Source organism: Mesocricetus auratus, unplaced genomic scaffold (genome assembly GCF_017639785.1).
Source record: "Mesocricetus auratus isolate SY011 unplaced genomic scaffold, BCM_Maur_2.0 Super-Scaffold_100010, whole genome shotgun sequence".
NCBI lineage: Eukaryota > Metazoa > Chordata > Mammalia > Rodentia > Cricetidae > Mesocricetus > Mesocricetus auratus.
The window spans coordinates 33,171,351-33,198,089 of NW_024429194.1; the positions used below are offsets into that span (position 1 = coordinate 33,171,351).

The following is a 26,739-nucleotide window of genomic DNA, read 5'->3' on the forward strand; positions in this document are numbered from 1 at the left end:
AGCTACAGAAGAAAACCATCACTAGTGGAGGCAGGAGGAACTCATACGAGATTCATGTTGCTTCAACAATGGAACACAAGTCTTCCCTTGGGAAAGTAACCAGGCAAGAGGACTCCAACCCAAATATCCTGTTCTTTGTAAGCCCTGGCTCCCTCTTTCTCATTTACCGTTTGTCAGCAGCCTTGGATCAGCTTCCCTTCAGCAAGACCCTGTGCATGCCAGCCCCTTCCACCGAGACCCTGTGCATGCCAGCCCCTTCCACCAAGACCCTGTGCATGCCAGCCCCTTCCACCGAGACCCTGTGCATGCCAGCCCCTTCCGCCGAGATTTCTCAGGCATATGAGTAGCTCAGCTTTATCAATAGTGAGAGTAGTGGCAACAAAAACTGTCACAAGATTTGTCATTTGCTGACCACTTGCTGTCTACCAGGCCCTGTTTTGGGTGATATGTGTCACTAATTTCATTCTCGTCACAGCCCCATTGCAAATGAGGGAGGAAGGGCACTGTGGGCTCTGTACCCTGCTTGCAGTCCCCACGCTGGTCACCATCTGCCCGCCCAGTCAGAGCCACTCAGGTATGATTTGCCAGATGACACTCTGTGGACTCAAGAAGTGACAGGCTGACCTCAGAGACCCTAACAGTTCTGTTCCCCTGATCCTCCCATCCCTAACCAAATTACGAAGAGAAGACCTTGAGGGGCTCCTAGGGGAGGACAAAGAAAGAGGTTGCTGGGTCCCTCCCCGAGGTTGCTGGGTCCCTCCCCAGCCACATACACTGTGTCATGCGGCGGTCATCACTGCTTTGAATTCGGTGGCCGTTGTGGAACCAGCTGATGGCAGGATAGGGCAGGCCGGTCACTTGGCACTCCAGCATGGCCTCTTTAGCTAGTCCCACTTCCAGATCCTGCAGTGGCCGCAGGAAGTCAGGAATGGACAGCCTCTCCAAATCTCCGTGCTCCGGCTCCTCGGGGATGGACGGCATCTTCTCCAGCTTCGAGCTGTAAGGACCACATGTCTGCCCAGATGTGCACATATACGCCCTCCTGGCTGGGGGTAAGGGTCCCTCAGAGGCACTGTGGGCAGCACCTGGAGTCCCAGGGGATACCTGGGGCCAGAGGCGGCTGTCCGGGGCTCCTCCACATACAGCTGGGCAGAGCAGTGGGCCTGGCCATGGGTGTTGGTGGCACTGACTTCATAGAGTCCCTCATCTTCACTTCCCACCCGAGCAATGTGCAGCGAGTGTAGACCCCCATCCTGTTGCAGCCGCAAGTTCTCACTCTCATTCACAGGGTGGCCTGGGGGGCGGGAAGACAGAGACACAGATCCACTATAGCAGAAGGACCTGTCTTTTAGGCACAGCCTGTCTTAGCCCTTGATGTTTTCTCAACGTATTCAGCGTGGGGAACCATACCGAAATGGGTCCAGGTAACAGAGGGAGGCGGGGTACCGCTGATCTTGCAATCCAAGCGGGCAGCACGGCCTTCCAGCACCTCTACATCTTCCAGCAACCGGGTGAACAGAGGCGCCAGTGATGGCCGGACCGTCAGCCGGGCACTGCAGGTCAGTTCATCTGTAGGGAAGTGGGCGGCACTCAGTCAAAGGTGGCTGTGGAGGCCAAGACACCTCATCTTACAGGTCTCTTCCAGCCTGAAGGGCCTGAGCTGAGCCCTACAAAGGCTCTGAGCATGAGGGCTGAGGCAGTGGGCAAGCTTCATAGACCAGGCCTTGTTAGGAGACAAGAGTCAACTCTGATGGGCAGCAGCCCCCCAAGGTGGGCTGGGGACACCAGAGGAGCATAGGACCTGATTAAGCTTACCTTCCTCTGTCCAGTCAAGACGAAACAGCTTGATTCTGAGAAGGTTCTTGAAGAGAAGCCCCTGCCCAGACTTCTCTGTCTGGTTCACGCCCACACTCTGCCCCACCTGTCACACGTCTAGAGCAGATGCCTCTTGGCCCCACCCTATACGCCGTGCCCCACAGGCAGGTGCCCTCGTCTCTGTTCTCCACAAAGAACAGGACCAGGACAGAGATGCCATCAATAGTGAAAACACTGCCAACCACAAGTGGCCACCCCTCCACCGGCACTGGGCTTCATTCTCTGCAGGGGTTATCTCCCTAATCCTGCCAATCCCCCTGCCTGGTAGGTATTAGCACCATTTCCCTTCCACAGATGGATAGAATAAAGCTCACACAGAGGAAGGGACGTGTCCAAAGACATGTGCTTGGCAACGTGACACCCACGTCAGGTTTGTTTGTCCCACCTCAATGGAATTGCTCTACCTGGGAACAACAGCACTTTCTGTCCCAGATCCGGCTCTAAGTCAATGGTTCTCAACCTGTGGGTCGTGACCCCATCATTAAATGACCCTTTTATAGGAGTCACATATCAGATATCCTACATATCAGATATTTATGCTATGATTCATAGCAAAATTACAGCTATGAAGTAACAACGGAAAAAAATTCTATGTTGGGAACGGGGAGTCGCCGCAACACGAGGAACCACGTTAAAGAGTCCCAACATGAGGAGAACCACTAATCTAAGTGCTCATTTGTCTGGGGGCCAGAGGCCCCTCCTTCTCCTACCCACAGCAGTTAGAACTGCAGGTCCTGGGCATCTGTTCTGCACCCTGTCTTTGGGTCCCCTCCCCAGCTCTGGACACCACAGCAGTCCTAGCACCTGCGTGAGTAGGTACCTTTGGCCGTGCTCAGCTTGCACGTGTAGACACCACTGTCGTCCTCATGCACAGACGTGAGCAGCAGCTTGCATTTGCGGCCATCAAAATGCATCTTGCATTTGAGCAGCGCAGGCTGCAGCAGGCGGCCACGGCACAGCCAGTCCACCTCCACGTCAGCTGGACCCGCCACCAGGCACTCAAACAGCGCCATCTCCCCGGCCCCCACGTCCACGTCCTGCAGGGGGGCCAGCACGGCCAGGGACCGGCTTTCAGGGTGTGCTGAGGGGAAGGCAGCCACAGGGGGCACGGACAGAGCAGAGACACACGGGGCACGGAAGACACACGCACGCACACACAGAGAGACAGACAGATACAGAGAGAGAGAGATGCATTTGGTTCCTCTGGAGACGGGAAAGCCCATCCGCCCCAGGCAAGACAGCAAGGAGTCCCTAGACCTGGCTGTGCAATGGGAACCTGTGTTGGCTCCTGGGAGGGAGAAGTGATGAGAGGTGAAAGGGAATTGGGGGGGAGGGTCTGAAAGGATGGTGGCAGCAGCATCGGCGGCGGCGGCGGTAAAGAAAACACAGTACACTAGCTGGGTACAAACTGGACTTTATTTGAGCTATGAAATAGTATTTCCAAGCCTCCACCCCCCACTATGACCCTGCTCCTGTCTCAGCCTGGCTATCTGTCTCGTGCCCAGACAGAGCTGTAAAGGAGGGGACCACTGGATCCTAAGCTGGCTAACAGCCAGGGCTTAGCCCTAGATCTCTGGCGTTTGGTCTCTTGTGGAATAGAAAGTGTTGTGCCATTTAAAACCCATTTCTGAAATGGTCAGTGCCCTGCCCCTTCCCGGTGAGCCTCCTATCCACTGCACCTGCCCCTCTGGGCCCCTCCATCCTGTGGGTGCCCCGTTCTTCATCTAATCCTGTCTTGTTCCGCCTCAGCTCAGAGGCGTTCTTCCCTGACTGTCACAGACACACAGACAGACAAACAGAGAGACGGACGGTGGCCTGTAGCAGCATAGCACATGCACTCGCTTGATGCTCCCTACAGGGAGACTGGGGAGCTTGGCACCCCGCATGGTTACCCTTCCCAGCACTCAGTCCTTCTGGGGGCCTCCTGGCCTGCACAGCCACATATCCACTTAGGGAGGGAGGATCCACGGGGGCCCATGGGCTACCCCAGGGTGCTTCATGGGCTAGGGAGGGAGAGGGAGGCAGGGATAAGTCCGGGCCGGAGAGCCGGCTGGGTCTGTGGGCAGGAGGCAGAGAAACACAGCGAGGTCCGAGAGGTGCCTGAGACAGGGGCGCGGCTCGGAGGGTAGCGGGGGCAGCGCAGGTGGCCCCCTGAGCTCACTCGCCTGTGTACAGACAAAAACCTCAGTCAGCAAGCGGCAGGTTAGTGCGGCACACACACATACACTCACGCACACTCACGCACACTCAGGCTCACACATGTGCACAGACCTAACTAGGGCCCCTCTGGATATGGAGCTGCCTCTAAATCTGCCACTTTCAGCTCCTGGAGACAGAGCAGCACTGGGGTAAAAGGGCCAGTGGCTAACCTGGTCCCTGGGGTTCCTAGACAGACAGAGACCCTGAGCCACAAGGGTAGAGGTGTTTATAGCCATTAGGAGTATCCCCAAAACTGTTGGAATGCTGGGAGGAACCCCAAAGAGAAAGAAGCACCAAGACACAGGTTAACACAGAGAAGCGAGGCAGAGCCCGACCCCAGAGAAGGAAGAGGGCAGGGGATTGGACCAAAGAATTTAGAGCTCAGAGAGGAGGCAACCACAGCAACAAGAGGAACCAAAGAGAGAGAGGCAGGCGAGGCCTGGCAGAGGAGCTAGGGCTGAAGGTCTGAGCTCCAGCAGGGCCTTAGGAGTGTCTTGGGAAGCCCTTAGAGCTGGCTTTTGCCAGCTTGAAGAAACTATGCCCAGTAAGAGGCAGGGAAGGACCATGGTAGAGTAAGGGACAGAGGAGATGTTCTTAATCCTGTGACATCACGTGGAGGGGATGGTCAAGCAGATGGCCAGCCTCTGGAGGGTGACTAGGCAGCCTCCCAAGGGGAGCCTGAGTAGACCCTATTATGCCAGCTGCCTGAGAGCCCTGCCTTATGCCCCCAACTGTGCGGGACTAGCCCTCTCCATCCTCCAGGGCTCTGTAACCCTGGCACCCCTGATGCCCTTCCATCATGACGATGATACCCTAAGGGTCTCTTCGAACGGGTCCAGCCACCAGCCACTCCCCACTGTTACCCCAACCACAACAGTTTCTGCATAACAACAATCAAATGTATATGGATGGTGGGGGGGGATGCAGGACAAGAAGAATACAAGGGGGTCAGTGAAGAATGGGCCTGCACGGAGCCCACAATAAAAGCGTAGAAGTGGGGAAAGAGAATGTCTGGCTACAAGATGCAGGGTTTCTAACTACCATCAGGAATTGTCATGATGGAGCACGGGGAGGGCAAATTGGGTAGCCAGTTGAGTATGGAACTATTTACTGTATGATCTTGGTCAAGTCACTTTCTTTCTCTGGGCTTCAATTCAGCCAACTACAATATAAGCAACTGGAGGGGGGCCTCCATGGCCCTTTCAGTGTGACATCCTACAACTGAGGTTGGATGTGAGCTGTCAGGAGGGTGAGGACTGGGATAGCCAGGGATTTCCTGAGTCTATGGGCTCTCACCTCGGACCTCCAGGCGGGCCTCACACTGCCGAGCGCCATACTCATTGACTGCCTTGCAAGTGTAGAAGCCAGCATCACCCCGTTCAGCAGCCAGGATCCGCAACCGGCAGAGCCCACCCTCCGCCTCCTCTGCGAAGCGCCTCTGGTCTGGGCGCACGGGCTGGCGATTTCTCAGCCTGTCAATGAGACAAAAGCTCAGCCCCAGAACCTGAAGTCCTTACCTGCATTCATAGCAACAGGAGGAGGGCGGTTGCAAAGCCTCTGCGCTGACTGTAGGCCTCTCCTTCTCACTGAATCTATGCGGCTGGTCATCAACCTTGGCATCCAAAGCTCGGTTTACCCCAACTCCTCCAAGTGCTTTCAGACCCACTCAGATCTCTCCCGCCTCAGAACCTACATTACCTCTAAATATCTCGTAAATGTTCCCATATCTTATCTCCACTTATTTGTAACAGAAACAGATTCCCACTCCCCAAAAGGGATACTAAAGAACTTGTAATCTTAAAAAATAATAGCAATAATAACTGCACTGGAGACCACATAGTCAATTAAAAAAGAAAAACAGGACCCAAACCAGTGTGGGGGCGGGGACAATGACATGCTGAGTAGTGTCCGGGCACCTGGGATGCACGAGGCATGGCAGCTGAGAACTACATTTAACTCAGACTCGGGCAGCTTAGAAACAAATTGTGAGGACTGGGTCTACCACAGGCTGGGTACAGAGTGGCACAGCTTCAAAAATCACCCTGCATCAGCTGCTGGCACAGGGACAAACAGCCTTCCAAATGGCAAGGCGAGGTTTGGCCACTCATTCAAAGTGGATGGACATGAAGCCACTCATTGCTCCAATGCCTCCCCAGCAGATGAAGCCCTGGGCAGGCACGGGGGATGGTACTGATGTATCTGAGATGGGGTCCCAAGGGAAGCTCCTTAGAGCTCTGCTGTCTTCTACCAAAGCCAGCTCTTAGGCTTAGTCTGGGGGTGGGGCGTCACTAGTGGGTGGTATATGTGGTTTGCTACTTACCAGGAGACCACAGGCTTGGGCTCCCCCTGCACTCGGATGCTCATAATGACATCTTGGCCTTCTCTTACTGATTGGTCCATGAGTGAGACCTGAAGGAGAATCCCAAAGCATCAGGGGTGACAGTATAGCACTGGCTGCTGAGAGCTGGGAAGACCTGGGACAAAGGTCTTTCCTATACCAGTCTGAGGCTGTCTCTGGGTAACAAGGGTTAGTGGGGCAAGGTTCCATTAGGTGCAATGCATAAGAGTGGCCTTGAGAATAAGGGGTACACAACACAATGGAGTCCACAGAAGGCTGAATATCAGCCCCAGGGGTCTGACCTTGAAGGTTGGGGGTGCCTTGGAGGAAGAGTCGGAGGAATCGCCGCGATCCTGGCTGGGACTGAGCTTCATGGTAGGGGTTCGGGGCCAGGTCTCGCCAGGCTCCGGGAATTCCTCTGGGGGGCTCAGGTACTCCTCATCAGAGGTGATCGGGCTGCTGAGAGGGGATGTGGACCCACCTGGAGGAAAGATAGATGACATCACAGAGAAAGGACGGGGAGAGCCGGCTGGGAGTGTTAGAGATACGAGGCAGGCAGGTCCTGCAGGCCCAGCCCTGACTTCCCCTCCTGGGAAAGCTCACTTGCTGTTGACCATGACCAGATACTTCCTCTCCCTCAGTCTGATTCCTCCTCTATCAAGCCCTGCCAACTCTGATGATATTCTACAGAGAACAGCCTAGAGCAAAAGATTTGGCTGGAAGGAGGGCCACTACTCAGCCCTGCGGGGGCGATCCTGAGTTCTACTGAAACAGTTAATATATGTTACTAGCATGGAGTGGGCCTCCAAACTACCAGTCACAAGCCCAAAGGGGCTGGTAGGACCCCACGACAGCAGGACCAAGACACTGCCTTCTTAGGTGAGCTGGGCCAGGACAAGCCCCGTCCTGACCTCTGTCCAGGGCCAATAAGGTGGCAGTGTCCAGGCAGCCCTTCCCCCTCTCCCTTCTCAGCTTCCCCAGGGGCACCTGCTGGCCCCATCCCTATAGCATGAACCCCAAATTCTCAGGGGAGAGGAAAGTAGAGCTAGAGTCATCCATAGAAAAACGGTGACTCAGCCTAGGGAAAGAGGAGGGGGACACCTGCGTCCGCCTTTGGGGAGGGGTGTCCCCAGGGCCCTGAAGCTCTCCCCCTCCAACTGGCCAGGGGCCCAGCCTCGCTGAGCTGGCGCTTATCCGACTGCCAAATACAGACATGAATCAGACACAGCCCCCTGGCCCCTCCTCCTGTTTCCCCAACCCCAAGCCCCCGGCAGTACTGCACCCCAACTCACCCTGAGACTTTGCACACGGACCCCGGCCTGTACCTTCCTTAAGCCTCTGCCCTGGCACCAGGCCCTCCAGCTCCCTGCCCACTGCCCGCTGGCTTTAGCTCCCCAGGGAGCAGGCGTTCAGCCTGCCCAGCCCCACTCACTCGATGACCCAGCGGAGGCCCCGCACTGAGCCGGCCCTGGGGGAGGGGAAGTGAGCCTAGGAGGGGGGGAGGAGGAGGGAGAGGTTGGGCAGCAGGCAGGCGCGAGCTGGGAAGGTGGTGTCTGCTGAGACCACAGGCGGCAGCAGCCCCTGGAGCCGAGGGATAGGAACAGGGGGAGGGGCGGAGCCCAGCCCAGCTGAATTTAGCCACTGCTCATTCCAAGCAGCCAGCGTCTGCCTTTCTTCTCATTACAGCTTGGGACACTGACAAGAGCTGAGCTCCTCAGCAGGGCCTGGACTGCAGGTGTGGGGACCCCAGGCCTCAGAGGGAATAGGGTAGGGTGATCCTGCACTGCTGTTTAATGTCCTTGCCTGGGTCATAAGTATTGACCGACCACCATAAGAAGTGCCCAAAGCGCCGGGCAGTGGTGGTGCAGCCTTTAATCCCAGCGCTCAGGAAGCAGAGGCAGGCGGATCTCTGTGAGTTTGGGACCAGCCTGGTCTACAAGAGCGAGTTCCAGGACAGGCTCCAAAGCCATAGAGACACCCTGTCTCAAATTCCCCCCCCCAAAAGTGCCCAAGGCAAATGACACTATGCTATCCCTTGCTTTGCCCAAACCAGTAAGACTCAACATGGGAATGCATGACTAGGCAGCCTTAAACCCTAGAACAGGCCACAGCCAGCTTTCTCAGACACAGAGAACCGAAGAACTGTCAGGGATTTGGTCCTCTTTCCCAGATTTGTCCCCTATCAACCTAAGGAGCCTTAGCACACAGGTGCTGCCTCCCAGGTCCTGCACTAGGCAAGTCTAGGGAAACACGTACCTCAGGACACAGGCCTGTGTCCAACCCAAACACGGCTCTACTGGATTCCTGCTGCCAACCTGCCTTTCACCCACCAACCCACCAGGGCCATAACTAGGAAAGTGTGCGCTACTCTGCACCAATGGTCCATTTGCACCCGGGGAGTGGGAAAGGAGCTTGGAAAGCGTAGGGACAGAGGTGTTAAGCTGTGGCCACAAGTCCTTCTCCCTCCCCTGTCCCCTCACTCCACCCGGGGCCAGCCACATTCCCAAGCTATGACCTGTGTTCCCCAGCACTGCCAGTGAGGAAGAGGGGTGAGGGCCAAGTGGAGGGCCCACTTTCAGGTTGGCTGTCTCAAGGTTAGGGAGGGGAGAGAAATCTGAATGGCTCTTGCAACTGGAGGCGTGGCCCCCAGCTGACACTGAGATCATAGGCACAGCCCTCGGAGGAGGGGGCTCCTCTCCCTCTACGGAGCTTAGATTCCTGGTTCCAGGGTCACCTCCAGACTAGACAGTACTGAGGCAGCGCCAAGGCTGAGGAAAGGAGGGCGGGGCAAAGATTTGTCTGATTGGCGTAGGTCTGTGAGTGCCTCAGAGACCCCTGGTGATCATTAGGGGAATAGCACCTAGGTGCTATCCAGCCAATCAGCAAGTCGAGATCAAGCCTCTTGATTAGATTGCTGGCCAGGCCGGAGGCCAGGGCTCCAGAGGGGTAGAATGAATGCTCTCTGAGAAAAGACTGTGTTACCAAAGAGGTTGATGGAGGATCCTAAGCTCCACTGGCCTCATGGGCAAAACCACCTTTGTAGCCGGTCCCTAACATTCCAGGTCTGATCCATCTACAAACTCAGGTTTCAGCATTGGAGACACACTTATAGCAGCAAGGAAACATGGAGCTAGTTCTGCAGAATCTCCCCATTGAAGGATCACGCCTTCGCATTCGAGACAGTTCTTCACGTGCTGACTCTGTTGACATAGCTGCCCTTTCAACAGCGCTTTCAGGTGGGTCCCGTTCAACAACACCTGGTATTAGAAAGCCCACGAAGCAGCAGCGCGTTGGGCCAGAGCATCCAGCAGACCCCAGCTGTCTGTAGTGCCTTCCCTGCAGACACAGCTTCTGCTGCCACCAGTATCTAGCACATGAATGGCATCACCCAGGCCCCTTCCATCAGGACTGTCAGAGTGACGCTTGAACCACCCACATCAGCACCACTTGGGGCTTATTTTGAAGTACAGATTCTTAAACCTTATCCAGCCTACAGAATTGATTTTCTGAAGTGAGAAGTCAAAAACTGTATTTCTTTTTCAAAAGCACTCCCGGGGATTCCTAGGCACATGGAAGATTTAAGAGCCAGGCAAATCCTCATGGGAGGATGGGAACCCAAAGAGGCGGCTTCACTGAGCACCTCAGAGGACTGCTGTAAACCCCAAAGTCCACAGCTCTTGTATTTCCAGTTGTACCAGTCAGCTCCCCAGTAAAAGCAAGGTCTTTAACTCCATGCCAGTGATTTTAAACATTGTTTTCAGTTTGCTGGTCTCCCTCCATCCCTCCCTCCCTCCTCCTTTCCTTCCTTCCTTCCTTCTGCTTTGTTTTAGTTTTTGGTTTTTTTTCTTTTTTCTTTTTTTCTTTTTTTGGTTTTTACAAGACAGGGCTTCTCTGTATTGTTTTGGAGGCTGTCGGTCCAGCCCAGCCTCGAACTCACAGCGATCCGCCTGCCTCCACCTCCCGAGTGCTGGGATTAAAGGCGTGCACCACCACCGCCTGGCCGTTTTTTTTGTTTTGTTTTGTTTTGTTTTGTTTTTTTTTATTTCTTAAGACAGGATTTCTCTGTATAACCCTGGCTGTCCTGGAACTCACTCTGTAGACCAAACTGGACTAGAACTCACAGAGATGCACCTGCCTCTGTCTCCCAAGTGTGCCACCACCACTGCCCAGCTTGGCTGCTGTACTTTGGAATCACCTGGTGAGTTCCTTGGGCTACAGCCTCCTGGGACCCTCCCCCATGGTTTCTGATTCATGGCCTGGACTGGGTTAATTGTTTTGCAGTACCGGGGATTGAATTCAGGGCTTTGTGCATGCTCTGCAGCCTCTTTTTACTTCTTTGAAACAAGGTCTCATTATGTTGCCTAAGGTGGCCTTGAACTCACTTTGTATCCCTAGCAGGCTATGATCTCAGCCTCCCCAGCAGCTAGGATTACAGGCTTGGGTCAACAGATAGGCAACTGTCTGTATATCTAGCACGTTCCCAAGGGATGCTGATGCTTTCGAGGACTTGACTTGGTGGGCCACAGCCCTATGGTCTCTGTTGCCATCCCAACCTCCCATCTCAGATGGAGCCTTATTACTCTATGTATCCTTCCCATCCCCTAGGTGCTTCCAGGGCTGGAACCTCCAGGACAATTCTCCTTACTTACTTTTTTTGAGACAGGGTTTCTCTGTGTAACAGTCTTAGCTGTCTTAGAACTGATCTGTAGACTGGCTGATCTCTCACTCACAGAGATCCGCCTGCCTCTGCCTCCCAAGCGCTGGGATTAAAGGCGTGCACCACCACCACCTGGTGACAATGCTTCTCTTGTTCCCTCCACCTCATCCCCAAGCCTTGTGATCCACATAGTCCCTAATCTTCTAGCAGGGCTTCCAGGTATGGCTGCAAGGACCGAGATGTAGAAAGACACAGTCTTGTAGTCAGGGGACTTTGGCTTGGTAAGGAAGACTAGGCAGACACACTGGAGTAGGAGTGAGCAGGAGCGGAGGCAAAATGGGAAAGGAGGAGCCAATAAAGGCCACAGAGATGACTCTTGGCTCTGGGAATGAGGGAAGAAGTGGCATTTAAATTAGAGTTTATTTTAGAAAAATTAATTTAAAAAAACTAAAAACTACATGAGGTAGAAAGTGTAGGCTCAGAGGCCTGCCAATTGTCTGGGAACAGACGTGGGAGGCCAAATAAGAAAGGGGGGCTGGAGAGATGGCTCAGTGGTTAAGAGCACTGACTTCTCTTTCAGAGAACCCTAGTTCAATACCCAGCACCCACATAGCAGCTCACAACTGTCTGTAATTCTAGTTCCAGAGGACTGAAAACCCATGGCAAAACACCAATACACATAAAATAAAAATAAATAAATAACTAGATAATAAGAAAGGGGTCACAGAGCTGGGTGTGGTGGCATATGACTTTAATTCCAGCATTTAGAAGGCAGAGGCAGGCAGATCTCAGTGCATCCAAGGCCAGCCTGGTCTACAAAGTGAATTCCAGGACAGCCAGGGCTGTTACACAGAGACTGGTGGAACAATTCTTTAGTTTCATTTTTCTTTGGTTTGGAAAGGGAGCCAACACTGGCGAATAAAATGAGAGATAAAAATGGAAAAAGACAAACTGAAAAAGAAGGGAAAGGAAAGAAAGGGACAACAGCGTGAGAGCAGGAACCCCTGGCCACCTCCCACAACCCTGACGGACCTAGGCCCTACTGTCTAGAAGGTGGAGACCCACTGAAGGGCTGGCCTGGAAGTATGGGCTGGGGACTAACCAGCATTTCCATGTGGTCAGGGATTCGCCTTTGCCCTCCGTATGTACTGCCTTGGGAGGTTCCATAGAGGTACTTTTTGAGGGAGCTGCCACAGTGATCACCAGTGAAGAAATGAGGGAAATAAGGGCTGGGCCTGGAGATAGGGCTTGTCTCAGTGTGCTGGGTGACCATTTCCCCAGAACTCCCTGGGGCGTGAAGAAACACTGCTCAGAGTGTTTCAGGGTTAGTTTTAAATGTATGAAACCCTGGTGAGAATTTCACATGGTTAGCCTGACCCAGCTACGCAAGGGTTGGATTTCTCACATATGATTATGCTGGATTGCTCTGGGCCAGCTAAGCTGCTTGCATTCACACTAAATTAGGTCTCCATTCTTGTGACAGGTGGTGGGGGACAAACTCTATTCTAAATAACAGCCCTGGGGAGTCAGTCCACAGGTACCCCTGATGCTGATAGCAGGGACAGGAAGGGAAGGCTGAGTCTGGCTGAGTAGACCATGGTACTTTGCTTTGCCAAACGTCGTCCAGACCCCAGTAAAATGGATAACAGGGACTATGTGGCAATCAGAGAGTATTAGCTGCCACTGTCATGGTTAGGAAGGCACCTGCAACTATGCAGGTGGTCGCCTAGGACCCACACCAGGAAAAGAGGGTAGAGCTGGGTGCACAATTTTCTTCCTTCCTTTCCAGTAAATAGTTTCTTTAAAAAAAAAAAGACATGTTAGTGGTGATCTTTAATATAAGATTAAGTCACAGTGAACACTGTCTCCTAGTTCAAATATTGGAGGCCAATTTTCTGTCCCCTCAGAACTCACCAGTCTTACAGAGTACATAGCTCATCCATTAAGATGAACCATATATGACAGACAAAAAAAAAAAAAAAAAAAAAAAAAGAAAGGAAAAAAGAAACGAGGTCAGCTAAGGCAAAGTGAAGAGGCCACGGTCTTCAGGGTCCTGGCTGGGCAACGCTAGACCTTGGATTCAAATACATGAGAAGTGCAGGCAGTGGACAGAGCATTCTGAGCCTCATCCCCCCCCCCCGGCCAGCACTAGGACCAGAGTCACAAAGGATGGAGATGGAGAGTCAAGAGAGAAGGCAGAGACACCCGCCCCCAAAATCTGACTACTCAGACAGGCCTGGGCAATGTCCTCCCCACAAGCTCAGGGCACACCGTAGCTCCAATATCTTCAGAGTGGCAGGAAAGGGGACTGTATAGGGTAGTGGTTAGGGATATCCAGCCATCAGCTGCCCTGGCTTAGCATCCTAACTGAGGTGTGGGTGTGGAGGGGGGAAGTAATGGCTGAGACCATTAACATGCATAACAAGTAAGACGACATTGCACAAAAGCTGAAGCCCCACTAGCCACATTCCACGTGCTGGATGCCATGTGCAATTGGTGTACTACATTGCACAGTTCAGACTCAGAATGCTTCCCTTGTCTTGCAAGGTCTGGTGGTCAGCACTCTGCTAACACTTCCCTAGTCTCAGTAACCTCGTTAGTGAAGTGGACCCAACAACCCAACCTACTTCACAGAGCTTGGTTAAATGTGACTTTGTAATCAACAGTGAGTCCAGTACATAGGAAGTACTTGGTAAATACCAAATAGTGGTTGTTTTTACGCAAGACACAAACTAATTTGTTACTTGGATAAGTAATTTCCATCACTGTATCACTTATTGTTAATAACATTCCCAGGCATGTTCCTGGGCTGCTGACCTGGTTCAAGTTCTATATAATCATATTCAGGTGTTTTTTTTCTCATCTGTAAGATCAGAGTCACAAACACACACACATCTCCATTTATACACACATGCATACATACAGCCTGAGAAAAGAGACAGGAAAAGATTTGTAAGAAGCACATGACACTCTGCAAACACAGGGCACCCGACATCAGTGGGTCCTCAACAGAGGCTTGTATGACAGATGTGACAGCTATCAGATGCTTCACTTCACACTCCAGAGACCCTTCCATCCACAGTCAATTTGAGAGGGTGAGAGGGTGAGAGAGACTCAGGGCTCAGACAAGACAGCCTCCACAGCAGCCCCTGTTCCCCAAGCCAACGGCTGTATTCTCAAGTTGCCTGGGTTAATGTGATTCCCAAACAAGAATGGACGTCTGTGGGTTTTAAAAGCAAGTCCTGATGGGATGGGTACCCCTGGAGTGCACTGGGAATCCAGCCTGGTTTCCATGGCACTGAGTATAGGGTGGGGAGGTAGGAAGAAAGGGCAGTGGCTCCATACAGGTCTCTTTCCACAAGGCAGTGCTAATCCCCCCACATACCCCCTATACCCAGCAGCCAGACACCCATCCTTCAGTACCTACAGATGCCTGGTCTGAGACGTCTTCTATTGCCAAACATCTTTGCCACCATTGGTTCTGCCTGCTCCAGCTTCTCTCTGGGCCCTCTGGCCTCCATCCAACCACTTTAGACCAAACAGTGCCTTGTAGGGTAAGAAAGTCAGCTTGGTCCATAACCAGTGCTGAATCTGAACCTACATGCCAGCCTCTTGAACCCTGGAGCCAGTCTAACTTATGGGGGGCTGCTTCAATGCTTGATGTACCCTCATGACATAATGAAAGTTTTCCGGGTCCCCAGGATGAAGCCGGCACAGAGATGTCAGGACAAGCTGAAGATCCAGGGGCTGGAGAACAGGGAGGGCCTAGAAGACAGTGGCTTTGGAGGAGCAGGAGTCGAGTCGCCAAGACACAGACAGCATGAAGAAAAGGGCAGGGAAGGACAAGGCACTTTCCAGATCCTCGTGGAAAGCTGAGCTCATGTGCCCAGCATCACCCTCAAACGCTAACAACTAACATTTGTCTACAGCTTTACAGTTCATAAAGCTCATTCGCACACTTGCTTCCATCCGTGAGGACGGCATAATTATCTCTGCTTTACAAATGAGGGAACTGAAGCTCAGGAGATTCAACGTGGCAAACACAGAACTCCCAGGCAAGTGCTGACAGCTGCCGTGCCCCAAGCCGCTTTCCCAGCCTTAAAAGGCTCCCGGATGGCCACCAGCCAGTACTGGGGCACCTCACACCCCACCCCTTGCCAGCTCTCAGTCCAAGCCAGGTATTGACTGGAGTTCTGGAGCGAGGCCTGGGGCCCCTAGGAGAGCTAGGAGCTGAGTCAGAAGCCGGATCCCAGAGGTGATGGAAGGGTGGAAACATGAAGTGGAGGGGTGGGTATGATTCAGCACAGTAGGAGGGTGAGGAGAGAGGAGAAAGCTTCAAACAGCTCCAGGGAGGAATGAAGGACCACAAGGCGGACATGCTACCAAAGGAACTAACACGACCCAAATGCCGATACCAGAGCCCACTAAGAACTCCTGAATTGGGAATGCGTTGAGGGCTGAAGCCCTAGAACAGTGCATACACGGCTCCTGTGCTTGTCTCTGCAACACTGAATAGAAGAAGGCACAAGACACGGTGTGCTGACTCCCAGCCTACTCCAGGACCCTGAAGTCTCAATGCAAGCATCCCAGAACACTGGTCTCTGAGCTCTGCCCTCCCAGCTAGTTTGGATACCCATTGGTAACATCCACCTCCGTAGGTCTTACCAGTACCTTTTCTTGATATAACACCCTTCCATCCCCTCCCTACCACTCAGGATTAGCACACTGTTAAACACAACCACCTAAATGAGTGGAACTTCCGTGCACATAGCCACTGGACCTGCCCTGCCTGAACCAGAAAGATACTGGGCTGCAACCCAAAGGAAGTAGTCTCACACCAAGTGAGGGCCTTCATAAAAACAGACAAGGCAGCCTCAAGATGGCTATCTCTCAATGGTACACTCAGCTGCGGCCTCTGTAGGGCCTGAGACCCAATAGGAACAGACCTAGCGTGTGGACCCTTCTTTGTTACTTTCTGTTTTCTTGTCCTGGAAAGGAATGACCCCAGAAGCTCTTGGTGACTCTCAAGTCCTTTGAGCTAGGACATTCTTTTTCTCAGAGACTCCAAGACAATTGGCCTTTCCATAGACCCCATTAAGAGAATCACCTTAGCAAGATAGTATTTAAAGGATGTTCACGGACAAATTTCATCAACTTTGTGGATTTTTCTGGATTAGGGTGTCCTTGTCCTGAGACTAGGACCACTTAAATTGCTTCTTCCAGAGAGTCAAAGCCAGCATAAGGAAGGATCATGCACACTGGGAAGCCAAGTGCTTGGGCACAAGTGGGGAGACTCTGAACCCACATTCTCACGTTCACCAGGAAGTCTCCACAGTTCACCCCAACCAGAACCCAATCCAGAAGGTTCCCTACCAGGTCTCACGGTCAGGGAAGAAGCACAGCTAGCCTGGCCCAGTTCGTTGGTGGCAGTGGCTGTGTAGCTCCCAGCATCAGCAGCCCGGGCCTCCCTGAGCAGCAGGGTGTGCCGCTCGCCTTCGGCCCGGATGAGAAGACGACCCTCGCTGTACAATGTCAACCCATCCTTTTTCCAGGACACTGTGGGGAAGGAGGAAGAACCAGCTCATCGTGGCAACAAAGGGTTTGCTGTGGAATTGCATCCCTACCCACCACCCTACTGCCCCACGTTTCCACACACACACACACACACACACACAGAGTCAACTTTTAAAATGAGATAGGATTCCATGTAGTCCAGGCTCACTATGTAGCTGGGATTATAGATGCTCCACCACATTATGCAGTGCTGTGTGCTAGGCAAGAACTCTACCAACTAGGGTACCTTAGCTCTCCTCCCTCTGGGGAATTCTGAGGAATCTGCCCTCACTCCAGAGGCCCAGGCTGCCTTACCCCTGAGCTGGGGAGGCAGGGGACAATCTTCCAGAATACACCAGAGTCAGGGCAGGTCCCATGGACTGACCATTTTCCTCTTGCACACCCTGCCATAAGAGGGTTCCAGGAAGCCTGTCCTGTCCCCATACCACATGCTTGCCACCACAACCTGCAGGCTCACCTTGGGGTGGGGGGTTGGAGGTGATGATACACTTAAGCAGGACATCAGCTCCTGGTGCCACCACCATGTTCTGCAGGGGAATCTCAAACACTGGCGCCTCCAGAGGTTCTTCTCCAGCGGATACATAGGAGTCGTCTGAGGACTCTACCGGACACGGGAGCAGAGGTAGAGAGAGAGGGTAAGGGGACATGAGCCTTGCGGAGGCATCGGGGGACATTTGTGGGGAGAGGGGATGTTGGCAGTACGGAATCCTAGAAAACAAAAACCCTGCACGAGGAGTTTCTGGAAGGCAACATCTGAGGGAAGCAGAGGCCTCTCTCTTTAATGTCCTAGACAAAGGAAGGGGAAACCAGAGCAAAGATTCTTAATCAGTACAGGGCAACAGAGAGTCTACTCCACTCACAACAGGTGCTGGCTGCTGGAGGGCAGTGGGATGATGGGCAGTGGGTGTCTTCGCATGATTGGCCACTATGTCTGTCTTAGCAGATCTTATGAAAGCACTCTGGGGACCACAGACTGTCTAAGCACTAGTGGACAGAGAACAAGCCCTCTAAGACCTAAGTAGCCATACTAGGTTCACAGGGAAATGGGGGGTGGGGTGGGGTAAGAGGGATAGTCAAATGTGTAAGGCCGCCAGATTCCAAAGAGACAGTGGCAGAGGGGTCAGAGGGTCTATGAAGATCAGCGCTGATTACGTCCCTGAAGCAAACAGAAACACTATACCTAAATGCCCACTGAGGACCGAGTTCCAGGAATACAACAGGAAATAAGATAGGGTGCCTGCTTATAGGATACTTACTATACACACAGAGATAAAAATCACTCTGCTGTGGTTCTCTCTCGGTATCTTCTAAATGTACACTGGAGGTTGAACTCAGGGTCTCTTGCATACTGGGCACATGCTCTCCCGCTGAGCTATACCTCCAACCCCTCCCCTGGTGTTTTCTACCTCTAACATCTTATCAGCTAGATAAAGACGACACAGGTATCTGAAAGGGCAGTGAGGATCCCAGGGTGGCTGTCTTTCTAACTGTATCACCTTCAGCAAATGAGATCAACTCTCTGAGCCTCTGCTGTGCTATGGGGGAGATGAAGGCATGACACTGTGTAGCTGGCATGGAGACTGACATGAAGTAACATCTCTACGGGCCTATTTGACACACCATCCGGGACACCGTGGCGGGAACACAGTCATGGCGCTAAGTAGGATGAATGAGAGCCTACACGTGTCTAAAGATTTTGAGGGGCTGATCTGGAAATGAAAAATAATTCTGATAGAGAAAATCACAAGGTGGTAAGTGCAATAAATAATACAGTATTGGCAGGCCCTGGGACACTCTGGGGGAAGCATCAGGGAGTTGGGGAAAGTGAAGGGTGCTTTCCTATGCTTCTCCAAGAACATGCCCTGAGTTGCTGCTAGAAACTTTCAGGGCTCGGGACAGTAGCATTCTGTTGGTGATGTTGCTCCGTGAGGCAGGATGCAAGGATGGGACTAGATGCAAGGAAGCTGGAAGGTGAGTGTGGCTCAGACCTTTGTAGCCACAAAGGGTTAGGTGATGGAATGGGGTAAGGAGGAGGCGGTGCGACAGAGCAAAGGGTTGGGGAACTTCGAGGTTTTGTTTCTGCTGTTTTTTTCCTCAGTATTAGACTGTCTCGACCCACAAAGGTATGGGGGCCATGAGAACTCCTTAGGTTCCAGTCAGCACCTCCTCCACCTGCTGGCCCTAGGGGCTCCTCTACCTAGCAGTTCGCGGCACCTTAAAGGATATACAGCAAATGCCCGCCCGGACTTCGCTCACATCTCTGCTCCACTGAGCACACTCACATTCCCCTCACCGATAGCAGATCTAACACGGGACCTTTACTCCAACCCCTGTGTCAATGCTGGAAGCAGCAAACAAAACCTGTTCCCGCCAAACAGTCTTGCTGAGTTGTTCCCTCAGCCCGCTCACCCTTGCTGTTCTCAGCCCTCTCTGTGCTCTTACCGAGCTCAGGAGACATAGGCCGAGCACGGCGACCTTTGCCTTGGCTGCGGGTCCCTCTGCGGTCCCAGGCCCCCCAAGGACCATCCTCCTCAGGTCCTCTGCGAAGCCTCTTCTCAGCCTCTGGCCCCGCTCTGTTCTTCTCCAAGGTCTGGGGCAGAGCAGAGCCCTCCACGCCCGGAGTGGCCCACGGCAGAAAGCGCACTGCTTGTGCTGGAGGTTCCCGCTTCCGACCAGAAGGGGCTTTTGTCCTGCTTTCCAGGGGATCAGCAGTGGCAGGCGGCACAGGGCTCCTGCACTCCTGGATGGCTCTGCTCCTGGTTAACGGGAACTGGTCGCGACGCTTAATCTCCTGCTGAGGGCCTTCCCCCAGGTCAGTCCTGCCCACCGGTCCTCGGCTCCGGGGTCTCCCAGGCTCGTCCCCAGATTTGCCCACGCTGCTGGGAGGAGGCGGCTGGGTGGCGGCCGGGTTTACCGCCCGGGAAGTCTTGGGTGTGGAGGGCCGAGAAAAGAGTGGGGGTTCGCCGGGCTCTCGAGGAGACGGGGCGCGCTGCAGCGTAGCACGCAGGGACTCGTGAGAACGCACCAGTTCCTCCCGCGACGCAGATCTGCGGATGCGGCCCAGCTCCTGAGCGAAGCGGAGCTCGAGGTCCGAGGCTGCGTTGCGCTGTCGCGTGCGCTCGTCCAACGAGGCCGCCTTCTGCTGGAACAGGCGACGCCGCTCTGCCACACTGCCCCGAGGTGACCGCAGCTCCTCCTGCGAGGCTCCTGGTGTGCCCCAAGTCCCGCCGCCCTCGGACTTGGGCTGCTCCAGCGAGCGGGCCTTGCGCAGGGGCACCCAGGGCCGCAGGGGCGCTGGTGGCGAGTCGCTGCGCTCCAGGCTGCGTCGCCGCTCCTCGAAGAACTGCAGCTTATCCAGGATGCGGGAGCCCGCGCGCACAAGCCGGGGGGAGCGGCCCAGCGCTGACAAGCGACCCGAGGCCTCGCTCAGTGGCGTCTGGGGCCGGGACTCCACCGTGCCCGCCAGAGACGGCCCTGATGACTTAGGCTTTTTCCCTCGCTTCTCTTCGGTGATGGTGTCCTCAGGCAGCGAAAGCTCCTGAGTACGCCGATGGGACGAAGTGGGAGTAGCTGGGGACTGGGCACTGGGTCCTGGCAAAGCCCTCTTACCCACCCGAGGAGATGGTGGGGGAAGCAGCGCTGATTTGGAGGGAGGTGGAAGGGCAGGGCGTGGACGAAGGGCATCACTGGCCGGCTGAGGCTGAAGGTCCGGCTCCTCTCTGCGCAATCCACTCTGAGGGATGCTGCTGTAGAACCAAGGCCGAGAGGGGTGGAGGACTCAGGGGGCCTTTCCTCCCGGACCCCTAGCTTGTAAGAGGGATTGGGCAGTGGGGCATGCTGGGCAGGCTTGGGGTGACACAGGACAGATTTTCCTGTCCCACCCCCACCCCCACGAGGGCACAGCCAGAGCAGGTGCTGGGGAGAGGCCAGCGGCTCATGCACCAGAAGACTGGGCTAATAGCTGGGTCCAGATACAGACTCAGCCTCAGAGGTTCCGACCAGCCCCCTTCCCCCAGCCCTGGAAGCTGGGACACAGCGCGAACTGAGCATGAGGGAGAGAAAAAGAAAGGAAGATGAGGACCCAAAGATGAGATGGTGAGGGAAAACACGAGGGAGGGGCTCCTCTCAGGAATGTGCCTCCTACTCATTCCTGCCCCAAGCTGGTCCCCACAGCAGCCCTGCCCAGTCTGAACAGGATACTTGTCCTTTACAGTGGCTCCTAGCCTCACCAGGCATACAAAGCCTTTAGAGAGCAGTGCCCTACCCCTGTGGCATACCTTTAGATCAATGTACCCTAGTGCAGGCCTCTCTACTCCCATGGAGAAAAAAATTGGAAACCTTTCTGAGAAGGACAGAAGTCTCCTTCAGGAGCGCACTCAGATATAGTCCCTGGTCAAAAATAACTACCAAGTGGGACCGCACAAAGTGTGTGTGTGTGTGTGTGTGTGTGTGTGTGTGTGTGTGTGTGTGTTGGGGGATGGGGGATGAGGGGCGAAGAAGCCATTAACCCAGTACCTCCTCATCAAATAGAATTCTGACGCCCAGGAGCTAGATGCCAGTTTGCCCCATCTGTATGGGGAAAGGGCACATTACCAAAGAAGACTGGCAAGAGAGGGCATCCGAGAGCTCGCTCTTATACCTGACATATTAGAGCCCAAACTCATGAGCAAGCTCATTGAATAGTGTGTGCCAGGCACTGAGTTATTCAAAGCCTTGCAAAAGTCCCTCAACAGAGGAACTGACATTGTCCCTATTTATAGAGAGATAAACTGAGGTTGATTCAAGGAGGGCCAGTGCCCTCCCAAGGTGACATCCAGGAAGTGATGTTAAGGATGAAACGCAGTCTGATCCCTGAGCTTTTGCTCCCTTCCAACTGCCTGGGTTTCTGGGAACATGGAAAGGAGAAGAAATGGTACAGTACCAGCCAGGAGCATAAGTTCTATGAGCGCTTCAATGTAAGGATATTTTAGACTACCTGAGTCACCACCCACGCTGTAGACCCACCCCTGCCTGCAAGAGGGGGAAGGGCTAAAGGAGAAAAGCCACGAGGCAGTCTACCGAGAGGGAGGGGCGGCAGAGTCCTTAAGGAATGGTCTCAGGGAAGTAGGTGAGGCCTGGAGAGAAACTGGGGACAGCAGAGCAGACCTCTTGCCGGTCAGCTCGCAGCTCCAGGACACACTCTGTTCCATAGATATCACTAAGGAAATGGGTTCCTCTGAAGTTGCCATAGCAACTCCAGGCTCAGGCTGGGGCCTGGGAAAGAAAGGCAGGGAAGGAGTGCCTGATAACGCCAATAAGATAAGCCAAAGGAGCTCCCTAGGCCCCCACCATGGACCTAGGCCTCTCCCCTGCCCATCACTGACCACAATAACCACACTCTTAAAAAACACACCAGGGCCCCTTGCTATCATCCACATCTACCCAACACCCACGCCCATCACAAATGGAGACCCTCTTCAGTTACCCAAATGCACACCATTACATCTATCACCAGGCACTCCCTCTTCTGCTCTAGCACCCGCTCCTGTTTCTGCCATCCCCTAAATCTCCAGAAAATGGCGTCGGCACTTCACCCTAACACCCCACCTGTCATTACCCCCTACCAGGTCAGCCATGAACCCATCCTCAGGTGTTGCCCATGAGACCACCCCATGCCCCCTGCCACTGTTACTGTAACCCTCCGTCTCCACCCAAGCTCTCTACCCCACCCCCTCCTCATCTCTCAGCCCGCCCGCCGCCTCCCCACCACCCACAGCCTCCCGGTGTCCTCCACAGGTCCCTCGGCCCAGCTGCCCCTGACCACCTCGCTCTCTTCTCTCTCCTGGGTGCTGTCTCGCTCCCTCGCTCTCTCCCGCTCTCCCGGGAGCTGCCGTGCAGAAAGGTTCTGTTCCTCCCAGAAAAAGGCCCACATGGGAACAGGAATGTGCAGAGAGACGAAAAGGCAGCAGCTGCTGAGACAGCAGGCACGGAGGGGGCCCCTGAGGGGGGGGGATCCTGGGACAACTGGAGCCTACATGGGCGAGGCGGGAGAGGGGCCCTGACAAACTGAGGCTCTGAGAGGAGAAGAGGAAGGGACGGAGGGGTCCACATGAGGATGGCACGGTGAGCCTGCACAGGTGGGAGCAGGAGCCCGTGGGTGGTGACGCCCAAGGAGGCAGTGGTGCGGAAAGAGAGCGTGTAGCGAGCGCCAGGAGTGGGAGCAGTGGGGAATGGAGTGCACAGAGACGGATGAGGCAGAGGAGACCGGATGGAGCAGTGATGGGCAGCACAAGGGACAGCACGATGAGATGAGACAGTGCGGGCCCAGGTGAGGCCATTACTTACACGTGGATCGAGAGCGCCCGTCCTCTGTACAGACTGAACGCGCTGCCGTACAGGTCACTGGCCACCGAAAGGCTATCCTCTGACCCCCAGCTTGCGCCCACCAGATTAGCTCTCGATGCCCGCACCAGCGGCTCCACCCCCAGGTGCCGTGGCCCGGCCCCGGTTGTCTGTGCTTGCCTTGGGCTGCCCGGGAGGGGGCGGGTGCCACCCCCGCTGCCCGCTTCCTGCTCCAGGACGGTCTGCCCGCTGCCCCACCAGCTCACTTGCTCCTCTGAGGTGCCCGTCACGGAGGTCGGGGGTGTGTCCAGAGAGGTGCCCACAAGGGTGTCAGAGCCCCCTAGAGAAACGAGCACAGTGAGACAGAGGCACCCTTTGTGGGAAGCCAGTCGGCTTGCTCTTGGAGCACCCAGAAAGCTCACCCGTGGGGGTGCTGAAGGCCCTGTCATCCCGAAGCTCCAGGCGCTGGGTCCCTTGCACATCGCTGATGTCATCCTCAGCAGTCTCGGAGTCTGGAGTAGAAGGGGTCTGTGTGGGCAAGGACCTCCTCCCTATGCCTCCAACTCTTCCCTAGTCGCCTCCTGCCTCCCCCACAGCAAGTTCCATCTTAATCACAGGGAGAGCTTCCAGGACCCAGTCTACTCTCTTTTATTCCTGCCTCCCTTCTGTCCAGCCTGGGATGCTCGAGGTAGCCCCTCCCATGATGGTGGCCTGGTCCGTCTCTGGACCACTCACCCTTGAATGATAACCCTTACCTCCATGGACCCCTTCAAATAAGCCACCCCCACCCACTTAATGGCTTACCAGGGCCTCTTCCACCCTCTCCACGTCCATAACACCTTAAGGTCTTGAATAGCGGCATCCCACATAACAAGGCCCTAAGTTCCAGGGTTCAAAAGTCTAGGTTCCGATACCCCAGGAACAAAGAGGAGTCACCTCAGAGTTGTACTGTCAAGGCACGCAACCAACAGCAGGACCAGGCTGTCCTGAACCCCAAGCCAGCTGGAAGGCGTCAGGGTGTAACTGAGGCAGGGTGAGGAGAAGCCCAGACTGGGGAGGGGAGGGGGTGAGGGGCTAGGGCAGGAGTCAGCTTCCTACCGTAACTTTGCTTTCTGCAGGAGCGGAAAACTTCGCTTCCATAGGAGCAGCAGGAGAGAGATGTGGACAGACAGTTATCAGAGTGCTTGTGGGATGGGGCATGGAAGGCAGGCAGAACATAGGGAGCATAAGGGTCCCTGGTGCCCAAGGATCCCAGAGATGCTCTGTGGGATGCGGAGGGGAGGGAGACGCCCAGAATGTACCAACACTGGGAAGCCATATGCTTAGGTTGTCATCTCAAATGCCCAGTGATTCTGGTACTCTCAGCACTTACTGGTACTCTCACCACACACACGCGCGCACACACGCACACAAGCACACACACACACACACTTGTGCCCAGTCACACACTCTGGTCTGTCTCCCTAGTGCGAGGCATCAGGCCCATCTTCTATTACAGGGTTTGCACTGTACTTTGTCCGTTCCTTACAAATGCGTTGCCATCTGTCTACACTGTGGCAGCCACTTCCTCAAGAACTTCTCTCCTGCTGAATGGTCCTCAAAAAGTGCCGTGGTTAGGTTAGGAGCAAAGATCCCTGGGCATTTTTCAACATCCCAGAGCCAACCATGTTCTGTGCCTCGGTTTCCCTTCAGGTACCATAAAAAACAGGGGCCATGTAGTCATTGCCAGAACAGGCCAATGCAATGCTTCTCACTTGGTCCCCAGATGGACAACAGAGAGCCGAGGCCCATGGTGGGTGTGCTAGGGAGCCCCTTCCCGAACACTAGGGTCTTTCTCTGCTGCAGAGAATAGTGGTCTTTCTCGGGGATGGGTAGATGGGGAGGGGTTCCACATCTCATGGGCTATCTTCAGGGCCTCATGAAGGGTCATGGAACAAGAGAAGTGGGCATGGGCTACAGCAACCGGAAGTCCACGCACCATGGGTAAGTCGGCCAAAGGCCCGGCGGGAATGGCCGGTTTTCTGAAAGAGAAAAGTCAGAACGAGTTGTTGAGGAGGAGGCTTGTTCCTGAATCCATATACCTCTCATCCCAATCTGCTATTATCAAAGAGGAACTCACACTAGGGGCCAGGGCAGAGACCAGAGCCATTAGTTTGCCCTAGTCATAAAGGCTCAGCTCTCCTTCCTCTAGACTATCCAGGGGGACTTTGGGGAGGAGCCAGGGAAAAAAGGCTAGGAAACAGCAGGGCGGCAGAGCAAACCCTAGTACTTCCTAAGGGCTAGAGGTTCAGAGCCTGGGGTCAGAGCAGCACGCCCAGAGATACAAACAAGGAGACACGGAAATCAGCATGACTGAGGGAAGATGGAGTGGGGGCGCTAGAATGAAGAGAGATGGAGGGCGGAGGACAGATTCCTGCCGCCGCGAAGGGCAGATACCTGGGATAGGTGTCAAGCAGGCAGGGTAGGGACAGGCAAAGGATAAGGTCCCTCAAAGGCCAGCACCTCGCTAATGCAGGAAGGAGGCCCCAGTACGTAGAGGACAGGACAGAGCTTTGGGAAATTTACTGAGCTCAGCGCGCATCCATGCGCTTTGCTTTCAGATCTCCGAAAACAGAAAGGCTGCGGAGTAGGGGGCCCAGGAAAAGCCGGGCGGGGACTGAGGCCAGGACTGGATGTGGGTGAGATGGCAAAGAAGCCAGTGGGCGCTGCGTGCTGAGACTGTGGCCGGGGCCTCCAGGGATCGAGGGGCTTGGGGATGATGGGGGCTTCTGCCCTTCAGCACGGGGAGGGGCCTAAGCTCTCCGGTCGCTGGCCAGTGAGGCCCCCCCCCGCCTGTGCCCGGCCCGTCGCCCTCAGCGGGGCTGGGGTGGGGCCAGCGCCACTCCAGCGCCCCCTCCCCTGGGCCCAGCCGCGGTGACCCGCCCTCCCTCGGGGCGCCCAGCCCTTCCTGCCCCCTCCCGGCGCCGCCCGCCCCCGGAGCCCTCACCTGGAAACGCTTCTTCACCCACAGCTTCTTCATGGCGGGGGAGGGGGCCGGGCCGGCGGCCGGGCGAGGAGGGGACAGGCGGGGGCGGGGCGGAGTCGGAGGCGGGGCCGGGGGCGAGCTGGGGAGCGGGCCGGAGCCAGCGCGGGTGGCGGAAGGAGCCGCGGGGCCTTGGAAGCCGGGGTGGGGGTAAGACGAAGGCGGCTGCGCCCAGAGCCCGCCCCTCCTCCGCCAGCCTGAGCCCTACCTGGCGACCCTTCTCTTCGCAGCCCTTCTACCCACCCTGGAGTAGTACTCGTCTGCTTTACAGCTCTCCCACGGAACACCTCCCGACGCTGACAGCCGGCACCCCCACCCCACATCTGCCTTTCGGGCCCTGGGCACATGGGGAAACTGAGGCACAGAAAGGCGTGCAGTAGCCTCTAGTGCAGGCCCCTTTGGTTGGTAGCGAGAGGCGGCCTCCTCGCCGCATCCCCTTTCCTCCAGCAGGCTGACTATGGAAGGTCAGCAGCATCTTCGCTAGCGTACCGCAAACATGCGCACACACGCACACTGTCAGAGAGCACCCAACTCACCTCTCAGCACAGTGCGGGTGGGGGCGCCTAGGTCATTCTCAGCACATGGGTTGGGGCTACGTGCTGACTTGGACCCAAGCTCCTCAGGACAGTAAAAAAGGAATTTCCTCTCTTGGGCTCGAATTTCTGGATGCTTCCCTCCCATCCATCCATCCATCCATCCATCCATCCATCCATCAATCTACAACACACACACACACACACACACACACACAAA

At 54.9% G+C, this 26,739-nt stretch overlaps 1 protein-coding gene across 8 annotated transcripts in view; it reads right to left on the reverse strand.

The window, feature by feature from the left end:
- The window catches only part of Speg (striated muscle enriched protein kinase), a 49,765-nt gene extending 23,734 nt beyond the window's left edge, over positions 1-26,031 (reverse strand). For 2 of the 8 annotated variants that reach the window (XM_013113738.3, XM_040753260.1), the window contains exons 1-14: positions 25,951-26,021; positions 24,063-24,985; positions 23,387-23,476; positions 22,968-23,304; positions 19,086-20,389; positions 17,101-17,244; positions 16,443-16,625; positions 6,715-6,893; positions 6,395-6,483; positions 5,371-5,546; positions 2,696-2,956; positions 1,411-1,569; positions 1,105-1,294; positions 774-997 (exon numbers count right to left, since the gene is read on the reverse strand). In XM_013113738.3, the coding sequence (XP_012969192.1) occupies positions 774-997; positions 1,105-1,294; positions 1,411-1,569; positions 2,696-2,956; positions 5,371-5,546; positions 6,395-6,483; positions 6,715-6,893; positions 16,443-16,625; positions 17,101-17,244; positions 19,086-20,389; positions 22,968-23,304; positions 23,387-23,476; positions 24,063-24,282 (3,556 nt within the window). In that variant the 5' untranslated portion in view covers positions 24,283-24,985; positions 25,951-26,021. The other 6 variants (XM_013113739.3, XM_013113742.3, XM_040753258.1 and 3 more) reach the window with 6 other exon arrangements.
- Between the last annotated feature and the right edge of the window lie 708 nt (positions 26,032-26,739).